The following is an 18,089-nucleotide window of genomic DNA, read 5'->3' as shown; positions in this document are numbered from 1 at the left end:
CTGAAACGACATGCTGCACAGTGCTTCGCATACTTAAAAGCTCGAAGGGCACGTATTGATTTTTGACTGAAAAACAAACTCTGTCTCTCTCTCTCTCTCTCTTTCCCTGCTCCTGACGGAGGGGGTGTGAGCTGCCGCCTTCAACAGCTTTGTGCCGCGGTGCTTCGCATACTTAAAAGCAAACAGCCCTATTGATTTGTTTGCTTTCCTCTGTCTTTCTGACAGACTCTGCTCCTGACGCGCACTCCTTTGAAGAGGAAAATATGTTTGCATTCTTTTAATTGTGAGACGGAACTGTCATCTCTGTCTTGTCATGGAGCACAGTTTAAACTTTTGAAAAAGAGACAAATGTTTGTTTGCAGTGTTTGAATAACGTTCCTGTCTCTATACAACCTCCTGTGTTTCTGCTCAAATCTGTGACCCAAGCATGACAATATAAAAATAACCATATAAACATATGTTTTCTACTTCGCGGATTTTCTTATTTCGCGGGTGGCTCTGGAACGCAACCCCCGCGATGGAGGAGGGATTACTGTAGTAAGGACCATGGTCAAAGAACTAGATTTTGATAAATAACCTTGCATTTTAAATGAAGGCTGTATTATAAACAATGTGTAAAGTGTCATATAAACCAGATTTAACACAATGCAATCACCAATGTTTTGACTTTATCCAAATATAAAGCAGAAGTCAACCATGGATTGGATCCCATATGCCACAAGATATTACTCATGCATCAGTCAACCTTGCTTACAACCCCTGAAAACAGAATAAGCTTACCCAATTATTAATATATTAATATACATTTTTTAATTTACTTAAATGTATTTCCAGAAATATTCACTACAAAAGAAGAGTTATGATATGATACACAAGCACAGAATTACCCTGTATCTGATCAGAAATACAATCAATCAAGATTTATAACATTAAAGGACACTAAAAACCTCACAGTCATCTAAAGCAGAGAGTCAAGTAGTAATGAATAGAGTCCCACTCTGTTATACATTCTGATATTAATTGAAACAGAGTGTTTATCATAGATCCTGACAGAAGCCCTTCAGACTCATTTTAGAATAATATTAATGAATTCTTGCTAAACTCTAAAGAAGCAATTCATAGTCCCATGCTAACAAAAATGTAATGTTTTTCAGATGATATGTCATTATCCCATTGAGTTATGGAGGGTGCATTTGGGTTCTTTCAGTTGAGCAGGATTAGTTGACATGCTAACACTGTGTAGGGTAAGAAGTCAGTTTATCTCTAAATCATCTAATCCTATCTAAAATAGCTCCACACAGTGCTGTAGGAGGATTTGTGATGCTTGTAAATCCCATACCAGTTGATAGATAAGTAAATTCATTTGCTTGAAAGAATTTAAAATTTTGACAATCCCTAAACATATGTCCTTGTGACGCTGGAGCTACCTTGTACAGTTCACAGTCAGTGCCCAATCCCTGATATATTTTGAGTTCTTATTCCAGTGTATAATTTTCAGCTGAATTCCAACATGTTTTGCACAAACTGATAAAGAATAAGTAAAGTGAATTATCTAATTATTCTCCTTGCCTAAAATATTGATGGAGAAGTCTCATTCCGTGCATTGCCACATGAATTCTCATTACTAATTAACATATTTTAGTTTAAGCATTAGTGTAGTTAAATTGCTGAAATGTATTTTTACAAAGTTCCATAGAAAAGTAAGTGTGTTGAAGGAATTCCATATTAACAACAAGAGTTGTAGACTAAAAATTGAGATGCCTATTGACTTCCAAGTCTTAAATACTATCTAATTAAGAGAACTGTTTAAATACTTGAATTGTTCTGAACAAGTTAGCCGTGACCTGCTGAAGAGATTACTGAAAAAACACATACTTATTATTTTATTTACCTGCATGGAGGCATCAGGGCTTGAGTTAAGTAACTAGATCCAGAAACACAAATATCTGGAACAAACAAAACTTTGCACAGATATTAGAGAGATTGTCCCATTCTGCACAATCAGATGCTTTTTGTGCATCTAGAGACACTAGAACTTCTGCAGCACAGTTGCTGATGGGATGTACACTATTGACAAACTTTTAACAATAGCTGCCTGCCTTTAACAAATCCAGTTTAGTCTTGTGATATTATAGTAAGTACTTTCTCGATTTGTTTTTCTAGAATTTCGGCCAATACCTTGTCATTATCATGCATTAATAAGACTGGTCTATAAGATGCTTATTCCAAAGGGTCTTTAGTTTTCTTTGGAAATACATTAGTTAGTGCCTGAGTTAAAGTGTGGGTTAGAATAATGTCTTCTTTAGCTTATTCAGAGATAGCTAACATGTTTATTGGTGTGAATTTCAAATCATTTGTAATGTTATTTACACTTTTTGAGCTTGAACAAGACTCTACTTTAAGCAGTACACAATTTTCATTCAAAAACATCATGAGAGTGTTCAGTTTAAAATGTCAACTGAAAATATACAATACTTTGCAAAAGTCTTTGACAAATAAAATATATTCTGAAAAGCAAAGATGTTATAAAAATAATTAAATGAAAAATTATTATATACATCAAAGAATTACTACAAAGACCACTAAACAGTAAATACTAAATCAAATCAAATTAATGCTCATCAATTCTATTAGGTACACTGCTGTGCAATTTTATAAGAAAATCAGCTGGTAGTTTGTTCCAAACATCTTGGATAACTTGCTGAACAACTGATGTTATGAACAGTTATTGTATGATCGATAAGAAAGATAAGACATGAAAGCTGATGCTTCTCAGCATGGAGGTTGCAACTCTATTTTATGCATAAAAGGAATGGCTTAGCTTAGTGCTTATTACAATGTAAACCTCAGAGTAGCTGATTACCTGATTCTTATAGAAGGGTTCCTATCTTGCAGCAAGTGATAAGCCTTAAGCCAGTCTTTGTCAGAGTTTTGTTCGGTGTGTGCGGCGACACACTATCAGCGCATGCTCCCACCACCTCCTCCTCCTTCCCCTATAATATTTAGAAGTAAAACCAAATACACATTTCCCTGTTTAATATTGCTCCTGGGTCACATGACTAGAAGTAACATGTTGCCCCTTGTTTCTGACATTACTGAGCAAAGCTGCCTCCTGATATCTTCCAGTTCCATTTATGGGGCAAATTTTCCCTTTTCTCCCACTTCAGTCAGTCTGTGGACACCTAATGAACTCTGACAGTATTCAGAAACTTGAGGATGATTTTAAGCTTTACATGTGCATATGATAAATCTTGACAATAATATTAATTTAAGCACAATATTAATTTTTAAGTCTGGTAACTTATTCTAAGCACAAAGATTCTACAACTTTATCCTAAGGAGGGAAAGTACTGTAGGTCTTCATTACCACCACATTGCTGCTTGAAACAGCATTTGTTTTCCCTGAAAAAAAATCTTTTTGCTTTATTTTGGCATGCATGTGGCTGAAACAAGCATTTGCTGAAGGATGCAAACTAGGGGTGAGGGCGGTAAAACTAGGGTTAAGGGTGGTAACATCTAGGGTGAGGTATCAGCACTGATGTCCCGATTCTATTCGATTTCGATTCACAATGCAGTGATTCGATTTGGTATCGATTTTATCTTGGTTGAATTAGCGTGCATGAATATATTTGAAGTGCTGGCTTTTTTAGAGATTACTTAATCATGCACAGAGAACATTAATATAATGTGACAAATTTCAATAACACTTTATTTGAAGAGTGTCTACATAGTAACTTCATAACATATGCATAAGCATGGAATGACAGTTAAGAAGAAATACTTGATTAGTAATGAACAGTTAACATCAGTATTTGGAAGATGTGGAACAAAATATCATTGCTCTTTTTAAAAGAAAAAAAAACAAACTTTCACAGTACTGCATTCAATTCTCCATAATGTACTGTAATAACTTATGCATTGCCACATCAGAGTCCTCACATCTGTGGGGTGCTACTTGTTTTAATACAATGCAATGGAATCTATACATATTAATAAAAGGCAAAGCCCTCACTGACTCACTGACTGACTGACTCACTCATCACTAATTCTCGAACTTCCCGTGTAGGTGGAAGGCTGAAATTTGGCAGGCTCATTCCTTACAGCTTACTTACAAAAGTTAGGCAGGTTTCATTTCGAAATTCTACGCGTAATGGTCATAACTGGAACATATTTTTTGTCCATATACTCTAATGGAGGAGGCGGAGTCACGTATCGCGTCATCACGCCTCCTATGTAATCACGTGAACTAAAAACAAGGAAGAGATTTACAGCACGAGTCAAACGCGGGAACGAAGGTAAATGACGTTAATTTTTGACTGTCTTTTAATACTGTGTAAGCATACATATTAACACATGTGCAATTAAACGTGTGCATTTATGGGGTGATTTCTCAGGCTTAAAAGCTCACCTTTTATCAAACGCGGGAACAAAGGTAACTGACGTTGTTCACTGTCTTTTAATACTGTGTAACCATACATATTAACACATGTGCAATTAAACGTGTGCATTTACGGGGTGATTTCTCATGCTTAAAAGCTCGCCTTTTACTAAAAAGGTAAATGCAAAACTATTTTCAATCATTCTATGATCTGCTTCTCACAACTGAAGGCACCGTGGCTGATGGTAAATGACGTTAATTTTTGAGTGTCTTTTAATACTGTGTAAGCATACATATTAACACGTGCAATTAAACGTGTGCATTTACGGGGTGATTTCTCAGGCTTAAAAGCTCGCCTTTTATCAAACGCGGGAACAAAGGTAAATCACGTTCTTCACTGTCTTTTAATACTGTGTAACCATACATATTAACACGTGCAATTAAACGTGTGCATTTACGGGGTGATTTCTCAGGCTTAAAAGCTCGCCTTTTACTAAAAAGGTAAATGCAAAACTATTTTCAATCATTCTATGATCTGCTTCTCACAACTGAAGGCACCGTGGCTGATGTTACGTCACTTGCTGTCCAACCATAAGCGTTACCTGGTAGGTAACCGGACACTCTCTTCACTCCCTTTCGGGAATCGAACCTCTGAGGTTTTCTTTTGTTCTTAATTAAAATTTAAAAGCAATACTTCACCGCTGCTAAGCCCCTCTAGCGCTGACGTCCCAGGTTCGATTACCGTAAGCAAGTGCAGTGAGTGTGTAATTACATTCACGGCATTCGTAGTCTGATTCACAATCTGATTGTATGGGTGGTTACCTACGAGGTAACGCTTATACTTGGCCACCAAGTCAGGTCGAAGTGATCACTCGAGTAAAGGCAGCTTCACAAAAAAACAGATCCTTAACAAACTGTTATTAGTATATTTTCCCTCAATTTAAAAACGTTTTATTTTCTTCTTAATAAAAATTTAAAAGCGGTACTTCGCCGGTGCGAAGCGCGTGGATTTGACCGACTGACACATAGACATATTCATGAGTGCAGGTACTTCAGAAAGAAAGCACCGTGTAAACCTAAAGTTTAAATTAAGTTCATAGACCTACAAAAGGTTGCCATTCATTTGAGGCAAGATTGCTTTTCTTCTGTACAACTATACGTTGCATTCTCAAGAGTGTGCTTGCACGGCTTCGGATATAGATATATATATATATATATGTATGTCTATATATAAATATGTAAGCTTATAAGTACTGCCTTACTTCTCTTTAAGAAAGGAAGATGTAATGATACTTGATTTAAACGATTCCATGTCTTCCTGGGTTTGCGTAGCTTATTGTCAATATCTTTACACCTGTTTTTAACACTTATTTAATGAAACGGGCTTTCACGAAAAAAGTTAGGGCTTTGCTACAGGATACACCCTCTACAAGTTAAGCAAGTAAAAATAAAATATATATTTCTGTTTTATTTAAACCTTTTAAGTTCGTATGCATAGCCCCATTTGGCTGTTTAATTTTTTTTTTTCTTTCTTCAGTAATATTTAATCTCCTTAAAGAAAAAGAACATATCCATTTTACTTTTTTTGTATCTCTTTAGTAATATTTTACTGTAAAAGGATAACCAGTATTTAAACCTTTTATGTTACTTTATACATTTATTTTACACAATGTTGAAAAAGTAATAAGAAAGCTACATATTTTGGCAGCTGCTGCTTTCATTTTCAATGAAATGAAAAAAGCTCTCCAAGACAAAACGTCAATGAAGAAGAAACAGTTTGCACTACCTAAAAATCAGAAACCCTCATTTATAAAAGTTTGCTGCAGATGACTTAACTGAAAATAAATGAATAGTTCCTATGTGTATAATACATATTTATCTATTTTACTTATGCCTTTATTCCACCAACTTACAACATCTGAGGTACAATTTGTTACATTACTTTTGTTTTTTGCAGCACAGGCAGGTGAAGTGACTTCCTCAGGGTCACACAGTGGTGTCAGTACCAGGATTTGAACTGAGAAGCTCCGGGTTTACTGAAATATTACTGAACAAAGAAAAAAAACGAAAACGGGCAAATACGGCTATGCATACAGATGTCCATCTGTCCATTATCCAACCTGCCATATCCTAAATACAGGAGCCAATAAGTACATATGTATATATACAGTATTTATATATATATATATATATATATATATATATATATATATATATATATATATGTATATGTGTGTGAATGTATGTATGTATATATGTATGTCTATATATATATATATATATATATGTAGATATGTAAATTTGTATATGTATATATATATGTTTATGTGGATGTGTATATGTGTATATACGTATGTATATGTAGATATGTGTATATGTAGATATCTATATATATATATATGTATATGTATATATATGTTTATGTGTGTGTGTGTATATTATATATATAAAAGACAGCAACACTCATAACAATGACAACACAATTACATTGACAATCATGTTGTTATTTTTAAAATGTTTCCTTTTTTTTTTTTCATAACCTCTTTAACACACTACTTCTCCGCTGCGAAGCGCGGGTATTTTGCTAGTCTACTTTATAAAACATCTATCTTGACAATAGTAATATTATTAAAATAATCAAATATTTCTTCTTATGTATGTTATTCAATAACCTATTTGTGTGTTATGAATCTCCATGTAGACACCCTTCAACTAAACTGTTAGCCAAATTTATTCCCCTATTGGGCATTTAAAATAATCTTGAATTTGTCAAATTAAAGCTACAACAGGAATACGTGTGTCTTTCTATAATTCTACAAGTTACACATATCTTCATTTGCTCACTTGTAGCAGTCCTGTTAACAAGTCTCAAAAATGTGTTTTCACAGTTCCTCCTCAGACAAAAAGTACCATTTTAAAATGAGGATGTAGTGCTGATGCTTGTTACCAGTGGCACCTCTAATATGATCTGTGTGGTACTGCTTATGGAGCTTCTTCGCATTGGCTGCTTTGTGCACACACTCACTTTGGCATCACAGGCTGCTCTGAAAATTCCAGCAATTGCCCCCTTGCTTTGTCAGATGAGGTGTGTTGCAAACCTTTTCCAATGTAGAATTAGAACTAGCCATGTGCTTAAAGAAAAGCAAAATTTATTGGACTTGCCAACACACAAACTTGTGATTGATGCGGTCACATGATGGAACAGCGCATTGGAAATGCTAGAAAGGTTTTTGGAACAACAGCCGGTCATCTCAGAAACTCTGCATATAAGCAGCGAGGTTGCTTCCAGTGTGACTGGCATGCATTGCGCTTGCCTGCAACACATCCGCCACAGGTGCGGAGTCGTTTTTAATATAGTGACATCTGATCATCACGTAGGATTCTGCTGCCCTGCACGTTCATCTGTCGCAATTTAAGGCTGCTTTGTCCACTGACCTGAGAGACTTGGTGATGCTTTGATTTATTTTCATAAAGTCTGGGTACAATGACTCATTTGCTTTCTGTTTGGTATAGCATATCACAGTTCAAAAACCTGTATCATTTGTTGAAAGCCCTCATTTTCAACAACGGTGTAGGGTCTCATATCTTTACAGTTAAAAACTGATATAGATTGCAGTGATAATTTTGAAAATAGATTTTTATTTAGATTTAAACTTAGTCTTCTGACTAAATTACATTTTAGTTTTAGCCTTTTAATTATTGTGAGTTCAATCTTGTTTTAGTAGACAAAAAAATCATTTTAGTTGAGAAAAAATAAATTGGTTTTAGTCGACTAAATGTAAATGTAAATTAGTCAAAATCAGATGGATATCTTGCTTATTATGAATATGCACAGAATATACTGCACCTCTAAACTATTACACTAACATGTGCATGAATGAGCCAAACCACGTGTAGTGAATATTGAACATTAAATGAATAGTAAGTGCAGAAAGGATTTACTCCAAAAGATCTTGGTCAGATAATAGCAGTTCTAGTCTTTCATCACAGTTTTCTGGCCTTCAACATGCCTTAGTTTTGCTGCTATAAGATTTTACCAAAGAAGGCTGGATCAAGCAGCACACATTTAATTTTAGCACAGGATTTATAAAGAATGAGATCATTATGGACTGTCAGATTTATCTGAACTTGTGGACATTTTAAATTTATTCTGTGATGTTTTTCTCCAACAACTGAAAAATACTGCTTAAATAATGGTAAAAAACATTCAAACATTATTAGATCTGTACTTTTGAATTGGTGAATTCCAAATAATTTAGGATACTTACATTTAAACAAACCTTTAAAATCTGTTTTTGTAACAAAATACTTTTCAAATCTGGTTTGTCAGAGAATTACTCTGTTAGGTTTGCAACATTTGCTATTGTAAAATTTATATTTACATCATTAGCTTGCTAGAAAACTCACTACAGGGTAACGTTTAATGGATGAGTCAAATTTTTTACATTAATCCAGTATTTCAGAACTCTTGTAAAAGAGCCTTTGGTGTGCTCTTTCCAAAGTGTCTCACATGAGCGATCAGACTTTCTTATTGCTTGGCCTGTGTGCTAATCTAGAATTACAAACGTTACCTGTAGTCAATTAATCGTAACAGAGAGACTGCATTACATTCGCTAAAGCACCATTCTAATATATGGCATAAGTGTTTTTACTACATTCTTCACATTTTAGAAGTTATGCTCATAAACATTAGTTTTCCCTCAAAAACCAAACGTATAACACAAATTTAGAGTTTGCAGATTCATATTCACCAATGAAGCAAATCTGTTTTGCCATACTGTACATGTACATATCATATTAATTTGGAGATGTACTAAGGAATATTTTGGACAAAATTAAATAAATAAAAACACATACATAAAAGTACTGTGAAATGTGAGCAAAAATAACTACATGTGTCATGGAATGTGTTCTTTGTTGCATATTTATTTATTTCATTTCATCCATAATATTCCTCCAAACACATCATGAAATGCGGTTTGAAATAAAACTGCCACTTTCAATCATCAAAGTGTTTTGATTGATGAATCATTTTCTGTAGATTTTCAGAATGGGAGATGAAGGTAAATGAGGAAGGGCAAAAATTAATTAGAGAAATGCTTACTGCTGCCAGTGAAATGGATTCTGCCACATATACAAGTTACCATTCTTACAAAAAAACACAAGCCAATGGGGTAGCATAGTACAGAATGGCCTCCAATTTGAAACCAATCATAAACAGCTATACTTTAGACCAATAGAATTCAGGTACAGCTCATCCCCCAGCAGCTGTGTTTAGTAAGTTTATAGCCTTTCTGCAGGTGATGGCTTCTAGGCTCTTAATCCTAACACAATCACCCTTGCCAAGCTGGTCTGATACATTTTCCATCCGCCTCACCATAAATTGGTAAGGTAAACATCATTGTGCTGCTGTTCTCATCAATAAAGTAAAACATGCCTCCTGAAACACTAATATCACACTTGCTTTGTCTGGCTTAAAAGTAAAGACATTCAAAATATTCATCAACTTACATGCTATAAATCAGTCCCCCAATACAGTACATGTTTTAGTGTCTTCTTACACTAATCCTTGGGTACAATTAGGTATTCTTTTAAAGTCCATTTTACTGCCTTGAAGCTTTTGTTATAATCTTTATTAAATTCCTTTCATTATCACTTTCAGCAACACTTTCCTCTTGCAATAATAAATGCCCATAAGGAAGAGTATCATATACATAGATTCAACGCGCATATTCAAATGCTAAAAAGCAAGTTATATGCGTTTATGTTGTAAGATGTTTTCTTTATTAATAAGGGGCATTACTGGACACTAATATTATCATTTTCCCCACTTTAGATTTATTTATTGCTGTGTGCTGACACTTTGAGTGAAATAGATGTTAACCTGTTCATGGAGTAGACAGTTGCTTGTTATTTCAAGGGTGGTTGAAAGTACTTTACATGAGATAGGTGTAGATTCTAAAATCATTGCTGGGAATTTATGTCAAGAGGCATGCAATGTTAAACATAAGCATGTTGACATTTTTGTATAGAGTTACAGTAATCCCTCCTCCATTGCGGGGGTTGCGTTCCAGAGCCACCCGCGAAATAAGAAAATCCGCGAAGTAGAAACCATATGTTTATATGGTTATTTTTATATTGTCATGCTTGGGTCACAGATTTGCGCAGAAACACAGGAGGTTGTAGAGAGACAGGAACGTTATTCAAACACTGCAAACAAACATTTGTCTCTTTTTCAAAAGTTTAAACTGTGCTCCATGACAAGACAGAGATGACAGTTCTGTCTCACAATTAAAAGAATGCAAACATATCTTTCTTTTCAAAGGAGTGCGCGTCAGGAGCAGAGACTGTCATAAAGACAGAGAATGCAAACAAATCAATAGGGCTGTTTGGCTTTTTAGTATGCGAAGCACCGCGGCACAAAGCTGTTGAAGGCGGCAGCTCACACCCCCTCCGTCAGGAGCAGGGAGAGAGAGAGAGAGAGAGAGAGAGAAAAACAAACATGCAAAAATCAATACGTGCCCTTCGAGCTTTTAAGTATGCAAAGCACCGTGCCGCTGCTTCACTAAGCAGCTGCACAGAAGGTAGCAACGTGAAGATAATCTTTCAGCATTTTTAGACGAGCGTCCGTAACGTCTAGGTGTGCGAACAGCCCCCCTGCTCACACCCCCTACGTCAGGATCAGAGAAAGCGCAAGAGAGAGAAAGAGAAAAGTAAGTTGGGTAGCTTCTCAGCCATCTGCCAATAGCGTCCCTTGTATGAAATCAACTGGGCAAACCAACTGAGGAAGCATGTACCAGAAATTAAAAGACCCATTGTCCTCAGAAATCCGCGAACCAGCAAAAAATCCGCGATATATATTTAAATATGCTTACATATAAAATCCGCGATAGAGTGAAGCCGCGAAAGGCGAAGCGCGATATAGCGAGGGATCACTGTATACCGGCTTCTCACCGTAATGAAAGTCACCGCTAAATTTATTTGTGTTATTCAGTGCAGTATCAGATTTATAAACTGAAGAGGGATTTGAATTTGAAATCTTTCACATCTTCTTCATTCACTTTTATTTTGTAGAAATGTTCTCTTGCTTATTGTTTGTAGGTGTAACACACTCGTCAGAAGTAGTCTCCAAAACAGATCATTCCTCCTCGTTAGACCGTAATGAAGTACTGAAGGCTGGAATAAAGAATCTTATTCGCTTAGGAGTACTAAAAGAGGAGGATCATGCTACTTCCAAACCTCCTTCTCAAAAGGGAGTTTTGCTGGTTAATGGACCGCAGGTATTGTTTCCTTTGCATTATGTATTTTGTTGTGTTTAGAGCATATACGTAGTTATCTCCACTACTCTATAACAATTTATTCATCTGATATGTGGAATGGCACAGTGGCGCAGTATTTAATGCTGCTATCTCACAAAATCAGCATCCTGGATTTGAATCTCACATCCCATCTGGTTGTGTGCATGTTCCTCCATGACTATATAGGTTTTTCTCGAAATATTCAAGCATTCCACACACATTCCATAAAAACATGCAGATTAATTTGATCAGTAATTGCAAACTTCTTTTTATCTTACTCTTTCTTCATCCATGCCTTTTTTGTTTCCAGGGATTTCGGAAAACTCCTCAACAAGTAAATGTCCAGTTTCATCAGTCTACACTGGCTTCCAAGTTGAAAGAAAATCAGCCACCCATTAAGGAAAATACCACTCCATGGATCCCACCACATCCAACATCACCGCCAGCCTCTCCTAAACGGTCAGATACCTATGGAAAGAACACAAAGAATATTTTACCTGATTATGCAGACCCTAGTGGCAAATTATAAAATAGTTCATACAAGTAAACAGTTGACCTTTTTTAAGTTGTATTATGCCATGCATAATGATGCCTTAATGAAGTATCAGTAAATTATGTGAAGTGCATCTTGTAATGCACATTTTCTGATTACAGTGATGGTATACATTTTAAAGGAAATTTGAATGTTACCACAATGTCAATCATATCTGATCAATAGCCAATCCATCCATCCATCCATCCATGGCAAAGCTAGAGCCCATTCCAGCAAGCAGGAACAATCCCTGTACAGGGTACCAGTCAACTGCAAGGCGAACACAGTCACATGCAATGCAGAGAATAATGAAAGAACCTGAAGTAGAACTGCAGAATAATTTTATAAGTAATTAAAAAGAAATTCCTTATACTGTGTAAATATGACAAATACTAGATAAATGACATCAGATGAAAAACAGTATCAGCAATACTTAGATGCACAGTGTTTGTTCAAATCCTGCTCTATGAACTGTTAAGTTGCTAGAAATTCCACATTTCTGTTACATTGCGATAGATAGATAGATAGATAGATAGATAGATAGATAGATAGATAGATAGATAGATAGATAGATAGATAGATAGATACTTTATTAATCCCAAGGGGAAATTCACATACTCCAGCAGCACCTTACTGATACAAAAAACAATATTAAATTAACGATTGATAATAATACAGGTAAAAACAGACAATAACTTTATATGATGTTAACGTTTACCATCGGGGGTGAAATTGAAGAGTCGCATAGTTTGGGGGAGGAACGATCTCCTCAGTCTGTCAGTGGAGCAGGACAGTGACAGCAGTCTGTCGCTGAAACTGCACCTCTGTCTAGAGATGACACTGTTTAGTGGATGCAATGGATTTTCCATAATTGATAGGAGCCTGCTAATAACAAATGCTTGTAAATTTACACATGCCCTTATAGTTGTTGCCTGGCAATATCTGTAGCAATCAGTCTACAAGTACTCATCTGAGAGCTGCATTTATTGAGCTATTAGCTAGGCCAATAGCATATCACATTAATATATCTTTTGTATGAAATGAGCTGTGTGGTTATTGGTATAGCAGCATCTATATGTTGCTATCTATATGCACAATGTAATGACAAATCTTCTATCATAAGTATAGTAATAAGTGAAACAGAATTTTAAATTTAGATATAAACAAATGAATGCATTTAATTGGTTTTACCAGCTATTCTTCAGTTATTTTGACAGATATTTGCCTAAAGGATGTCTGAAGAAGACAAATAATGTAATCAGTGAAGAAATAGGAGTGCTGAAAAAACAAAAAGAGACCAGCACTTTGTGTGTGGCCCATGCATAATTTTCTAATACATTGAAGTAGACATTTTAGGAAGAATTCCTGCAACAGTGATGGCTTCAACCATATACATAACTTGCTTATAAATGAACGGACTGGCAAGTATGATTTTATTTTTTTATATTAAAATAATGTAAAAACAATGCTTTTTTTTTTCTTTGTGGCCTTAGTGCTCCATGGAAGAAGCAATATTTGAGAGTTCCACTTCCATATTCCCAAGAGCACAAAAGTCCAGGAAGGGAGTGTGAAATCCTAAAAGAGATTACGGAGAAAGAGAGGAAGCATCTTATGGAAAATGAGGCTGTGAGGTAGTGTTTTTTTTTATTTATTTATTTGGGCTGGAAATCACTATTTAAAATTAACTTATTAATCTTATAAATGTTTGTAATTAATTGTGCCAGCAACTTTTTGAGGAGCAAATGGCAATCTCTGAGTTGCTTTTTTTGCTACCCCCTGTCTTGCCCTTTTGGACAGTTTAGCACATCTAAGAGATTTAATGCTTTTTTGGTTGGTAGAATTGTGGTGTGCTTTGGGATTTTTTGGGTTACATAAAGTGTGCCACCACAAAACAAAGGTTGGAAAATACGCTGTACCTATACCTTTGCTCCTGGCACGCTAAAAAGATCTCTGTAGCTGCTTTCTCGCATAAAAACACTGTGCATTACTTGGATGGTTATGTTGCGTTCTTTGCATACATTACCGAAGATACTGCAAACTGGAATAATGGGTAGGTGTAATCATTAAACTTCTATTTCCTAGAATTTTGACATTATATTATGACAGTCAGCATTGTAAGCTGTCGTTGTCGGTCCTGAATGCAACGCTATTTTTTAATGCATTAAACAGGCCACATTAATCACAAAAGTTAATGTGTTAACTTTAATAGCCCTAAAATATAAAACAAATCATAATACTGGCCACTTTCGTGAATTTGGTGAAAAAAGTTTTGACCTTAGATTTGCTAAAAAAAAAAAGTTTTATTTTTCACATTTATGACAAAATTCTGGGTTTGATTTCATAGACGCTGTGGGGTTTGGGTCTTCTTAAGTTTATAATTTAGAACAGTTATAAAGGGGCACAGACTATTACCTCATATAAATAAAGTTTTCAGCAGTCCAATAATTAGTGTTTTGTATTGTTTCCCTTTATTTTGTTCATTTTTGCATGTTATAAAGTTATCATAAGGGGAAAATCCTCAATATAATGCGCTATCCTTTATGAGCGATCAGCAGAAATATTTAACTTTGTGTGTTTTGCAGACAAGCCTGGCTTGAAACTGAAATGGTGAATAAGGCAAATGAGGTTAAAAAACTTCTGAAAGAGGAAACGGATCATGTTCTCAGGCTTAGGTACTATTCTAAACCATAACCAATAAATGCAATGCTGTTTGGTACTATTGTTTATAGACTTCAGTTGGAATCTTATAAATTTCCATAAAATTACCCTGTATTACAATGAACCTTGACTTTCCTAGGTCAGAGGCTGCATCTCCAACTCGATGGGCAGAAGCAGCAGAGAGAGAAGCTCGGAAACGATTGGGGCCTCTGCTAGACAGAGCACAGGTATGTGTGGAAACCAACAGAGACTCCCTTTATTTAAAGGGAACTCTGTAAGACATGCAGAAATCTTGGGACTTTGATAATCAAGTGTACATAGTGTGCACATTCTTGCTGTTTTTACAGTCAAAATTATAATAAGGGAAGTAATTGAAAGGAAATGTTTGTAAAAGCTGTATGAGGAATAATATGCTACTGTATATGGGAATGAGATGCAGACGATGAAGTTGACACATAAAGTGAGGCTTTAAAGAACAGAGATGCCCATGGTAAAGTAACTGTGTGGAGTATCACCGAGTGAGAAAAATGTGAATGCTTAGTTAAGAGAAAAATGTCTTATGGAGGTGATGTACTGAGGAGAATCAGATGAAGGTGGTTTGTTGCATATGCAGTGAAAAGCCGTGGATGTTTGCATGAAGAAGTGCTTAAAGAAAATGAGATCAAAGATGATATAATTGAAGGTAGTGTCAGATGACACAAGGAAAATGGGCCTCACCCCCAGAGAAAAAGGGCAAAGGAAAAGGATTATGTGGATAAATGGCTAACCTGGGCTTACATGGAAAATGATTGTTATAATGCTGCAGCTGCTGATGATAATTCAGACCTACTCTATGTCTGAACTTCTGTTAACTAGTGTGATGTTTTTAAAGAAATCTTTAAATGGCCTTGCACCAGGGTACATCAGTGACCTTCTTCATCACTATGCTCCTGTTTCCCCGCTAAGGTCCTGTGATTCTGGCAATCTTGTTGTGCCTCACACGAACCTGCACTCATGGGTGGCCTTCAGCTGTATTATAGCGCCCAGACTTTGGAATGACCTCCGTAAAGTAATTAGATCAGCTGACTCAATTCATTCTTTAAAAAAACAACTTAAAACGCATATGTTCAGGATGGCGTTTAACTTTACCTGACATTCTGCCCCATCTTTCAGTTTACCTCTCTGTCCAGAAGCTCAGAATAATTTGTGCGTGTGTTGTATCACAAATGATGTTTTTTTTTTTAGGCTTTTCTTCTAATATTTTATTTAGAGTTTTACTCTGGTTTATTTTATTTTGTTTAATTCTTTGTATATCCTGTATTTAACTGTTTTAGTGTTCTATGCAGAAAATATTTATGTCCAGTGTTACAATAAACACTGCTGTTCTTTGAGAGAGACTGTGAAGCATCTTGAACGTAGGAAAGGTGCTATATAAATAAAATATATTATTATTTTACAGTATAATCGGAAATGTTCAGGATTTTATATTTTCAGCCACTCTGACAACTATTGTTTTACAGTTGTCTCATGATTCATTAGTTACAGTGAACCATACAAATAAGCATAAAATGCAACAAGGGTGTCTTTTTTATACAAAATAAAGTGCATGGGAAGGACAGAACAAAAAGGTATAATAAAAATACAAAATAAAGAGAACACAAACAATTCCTGCTTTCCCACCATAGGAACATTTTTTCAGGAACCAGGGACTTTTTAGAAACTCAGAAACTTTTGTAGTATTCCCACTGCAGGGACTCTGGCCATTTGTTATTCCTGGTAGGTAGTTCCTGGTACATTTTTTAGATCCTACTCCAGGGTGTATACTTTTCATTCAACCATTAACAATTGTAGGTGGGGCTTGGGTCATAAATTGTACTGATTAGTTGACCAAAAACATTGGTGCCAAATTACAAATCTGTTAGTAGTTATCAATAAACATAGAGGCACAACATCACTCTTTATAGCTGCCTCCCTAGTATACCATTGAAGCAGTAAGTGGTGTGGGGATCCCTGTTTCTCCTTCCCTTATGGAGCAATAATGGGTCACCATACTCCCACAAATGCGCCTCACTTCACACGCATCACTCTTCTTCATCTTTGAACGTCACATATTTTGCATGAAGGTTATATTTCTTTTTGTGTGGTGGGAACACCGCACATAATGGTGGCGGCCAGGAATCATAAGTGGAATTCATTGATTCCTGAAAACAAAGTTCCAAAAGTGGGAAAGCACCTCCAGTCGGTAACTGGTCAACTTCCCAGAAAAAGTATGCACCAATCATTCCTTATCGCACCTTCAGAACCAGACACCTCACTCCCTTTCTTTTCTTTCAACTTTCACTCTATTGTTTGTTATGCGCTAATCTCCCGAGTCTTCACTTTCACAGCCACTAGGTGGTTTTTAAGCCCATTCCTAAGGTGTCTTTTAGGCCAGTCTTTATTGTTACTCTGTACTGATTTCAGCTCAGGAATGATCTTTGAAAATCCCAAGGCTGTATCACCAGAGCTCTCTGTTGGCCTGAACACCATTTCCCAGTTAAAAACTCAGAAAACTATTAGTGACATACAGGCTGCTGCTCACCAAAACAGGCTGCAAAATTTCAGTTTTTCCAGGCAGAAAACTCTTTACTGACATGTATCAGTTCTGAGGACATTCCTCATAACCTCTCCCTCTCTGTCTGCCTCTCTTTATGTGACGCCCTCCGAGTATTATGAATACAATTATATTTACAATATGAATATTGTAAGCTAAAACCAGCCAGCAACTGAAAAAGATAGACCACCTAATTCATCTTCCCTTGGCAAGACAGTCATCCAGCTCCCCAAGCATCCTAGTTAACATCTATGACTGGTAAAATACATCCAGATTTCAATATTGGATCTGTCCTAAGAACCAGCCATTCACCATAGGATTGCTTGTCATTTCCTCAATATGTGTTTTTTCCCAAAACATTCAATAATTAAGATTTGAATGTTACAGAGGTACTAGTTTCAAATATGCTAGCTATCTATCTATCTATCTAGAAACAGTCCATGTTTGACTTGAATCAGTTGAACTTTTGCTAATTGGCCTGTTTTCTTGACCAAATACATGTCTACACAGAGCAGTGACTAGGAGAATAGGTTTTTACAGCTAATTATAATGTTTAATAATAATATGTTTTTATGTTTAATATGTTTTTTGCTCGGTGGAATGTTTGCTGAATCTGCATGTTTATATACAGTGCCTTGCAAAGATATACAT

The 18,089-nt window shown here is 35.8% G+C and overlaps 1 protein-coding gene across 1 annotated transcript in view; it reads left to right on the top strand.

Moving 5' to 3' along the window:
• Positions 1 to 18,089, top strand: part of kiaa0753 (KIAA0753 ortholog) — a 103,754-nt gene that overhangs the window by 33,502 nt on the left and 52,163 nt on the right. The window contains exons 9-13 of the mRNA XM_028806636.2: positions 11,480 to 11,658; positions 11,987 to 12,135; positions 13,702 to 13,839; positions 14,791 to 14,880; positions 15,006 to 15,093. Coding sequence (XP_028662469.2) covers positions 11,480 to 11,658; positions 11,987 to 12,135; positions 13,702 to 13,839; positions 14,791 to 14,880; positions 15,006 to 15,093 — 644 coding nt within the window. The remainder of the gene's footprint in view (positions 1 to 11,479; positions 11,659 to 11,986; positions 12,136 to 13,701; positions 13,840 to 14,790; positions 14,881 to 15,005; positions 15,094 to 18,089) is intronic.

Source organism: Erpetoichthys calabaricus, chromosome 8 (assembly GCF_900747795.2).
Source record: "Erpetoichthys calabaricus chromosome 8, fErpCal1.3, whole genome shotgun sequence".
Lineage (NCBI taxonomy): Eukaryota > Metazoa > Chordata > Cladistia > Polypteriformes > Polypteridae > Erpetoichthys > Erpetoichthys calabaricus.
This window is presented reverse-complemented; position numbering and strand designations above follow the sequence as displayed.